The following is a 1,806-nucleotide window of genomic DNA, read 5'->3' as shown; positions in this document are numbered from 1 at the left end:
TCCATTAGAATTAGAAGAAAATTGAAACAACAACAAAAACACACTCAAATACTAATACACATAGAGATACTCCTCAAAAAAGAGTGTGTATTTCGTAAATTTAAAGAAAAATTAAAGAAAATTTGTGTGTGAGGAAAAACCAAAACCAAAAGCAAAAAGCACAAAAAAAAAGCGAAAAGAAAAATAAAACAAAAAAATTTTGGGTAGAAATAGACGAAAACATTGGTCATAACGACAATACAACGAAATACTCTTTATTCGAACGACACCGGGATCTCTTGTTCAGTAGATCACCAGCCTTACTCCGACGTTTATTACGAATTATTCGGTGACTCGGTGACAACTACTTTTTTTGACTTTTTCTGTTGCGTGTGAAAAGGAAGCAATTAAATTATAAAAAAAAAAAATTATTTTGGAATAATTTTTTTTCAAATTTTAAACGAAGTGAACTATTTTTCACAAAAATTTTAACAAAAAAAAATATTAAATTAATATAATTAAATAAATAAATAATATAAAGAAAATAAAATAAAATGTCTTCATCACAAGCTGTACGTTCATCTAAATACTCTTATAGAGCCACCTCCACTGGACCAGGTGCCGCTGATATCAACATCGAATACACTGCCGATTTGAGCGCCCTTTCCCGTCTTGAGGTAAGACCTTAAACCGATAACAAAACGGGCCCTTATTAAAAAAAAAAAAAAGAAAACTAAAAAACAAAAAACTACTTCCTAGAGCGAAAATACAGTAAAAGCAAAGTAATAAAATAAAGTAAAATCGCCACAAAAAAAAAGTGTTTTAAAACAAGTGCTAGAGCAAAGAAAAACTAAATTGAAAATTTTTGCAAAAGAAAATGAAAATTCAAAAATAAAACGCACCTTTTGGTAAAAATAAAAAAAAAAAAAAACAGCAAGAAAAATAATTAAATTTAAACCTAAAGCAAAAACTAAGAAAAATAAAATGAAAAACTAACAATAAAATGAAAATGCCAACGAATAAATTCGAACAAAATTTAAGAAAATCAACCAACCAAACCAGCAAGCCAGAAAAAATATTATGAAATGAGTGCAAAAGTTTTGAAATTAAATATATGCACACAGACAAACAAACAAACACACACACACACACTAGCTCTACTACAGACAGCCAAAAACTCATACCAAGACATTTGTTTAAATATTTATATAGACAAAAAAGTGTGTGTGTGTTATACATATAATGAACCAAAAATATTCATAAATGATGATGAAAAATATATAATTTTTTTCTAAATGGAATTATTATGTAATCATTTCGAAACTTTTTTTAATGAAAAATTTAAAAAAAAATTTTCTATACAAGTGTCTTAAAAATTTTTTTAAATATGTGATTTTTTTTAAATAAAAACAAAATTTTTATTTTGTGTTTTTGGTTTTTATAACTCCAGTAATTATATTTGTTTTTCCAGGATAAAATCCGTTTACTCCAAGATGATCTTGAAGTTGAACGTGAATTGCGTCAAAGGGTAAGTTTTATAAAAATCTAAGGATTTTTTTAAATTATTCCAAAAAAAAAAAAACTAAAGAAAATTTGCCTTGAAAAAGTTAGGACTAAAGGGAAACAGGATTTTAACCTGAACACAGCTATTATTTTTAGAGTATCATTTACTCTGCTACAATATTAAAGCAATTTTTTAAAATATTTTATAAATCCTTTTTTAAGGATAAACTCCTTATTAAATGCTATAAATAGTTTTCTATTTCAAGCCATTTAAATAGTTCGCTATAATTCAGAATCCTACAAATTTGTCCTTTTCAAAAAGTT

At 25.9% G+C, this 1,806-nt stretch overlaps 1 protein-coding gene across 1 annotated transcript; it reads left to right on the top strand.

Annotated features, from left to right (window-relative positions):
- Window positions 1–201: 201 nt before the first annotated feature.
- LOC119614659 (paramyosin, long form-like) lies at window positions 202–1,543 on the top strand. Its single transcript, XM_037970774.1, has 2 exons — window positions 202–656; window positions 1,451–1,543. Exons 1-2 carry the CDS (start codon window positions 534–536, stop codon window positions 1,526–1,528), a joined length of 201 nt encoding a protein of 66 aa, XP_037826702.1. The 5' UTR covers window positions 202–533; the 3' UTR covers window positions 1,529–1,543.
- Window positions 1,544–1,806: the final 263 nt, after the last annotated feature.

The sequence above is a fragment of the Lucilia sericata genome, unplaced genomic scaffold (assembly GCF_015586225.1).
Source record: "Lucilia sericata isolate MDLA Ls3-8-SP2 unplaced genomic scaffold, ASM1558622v1 Contig003218F_arrow, whole genome shotgun sequence".
In the NCBI taxonomy this organism is placed as follows: domain Eukaryota; kingdom Metazoa; phylum Arthropoda; class Insecta; order Diptera; family Calliphoridae; genus Lucilia; species Lucilia sericata.
Note: the sequence above shows the minus strand (reverse complement) of the source record. Positions and strands in the feature narration are given on the sequence as shown.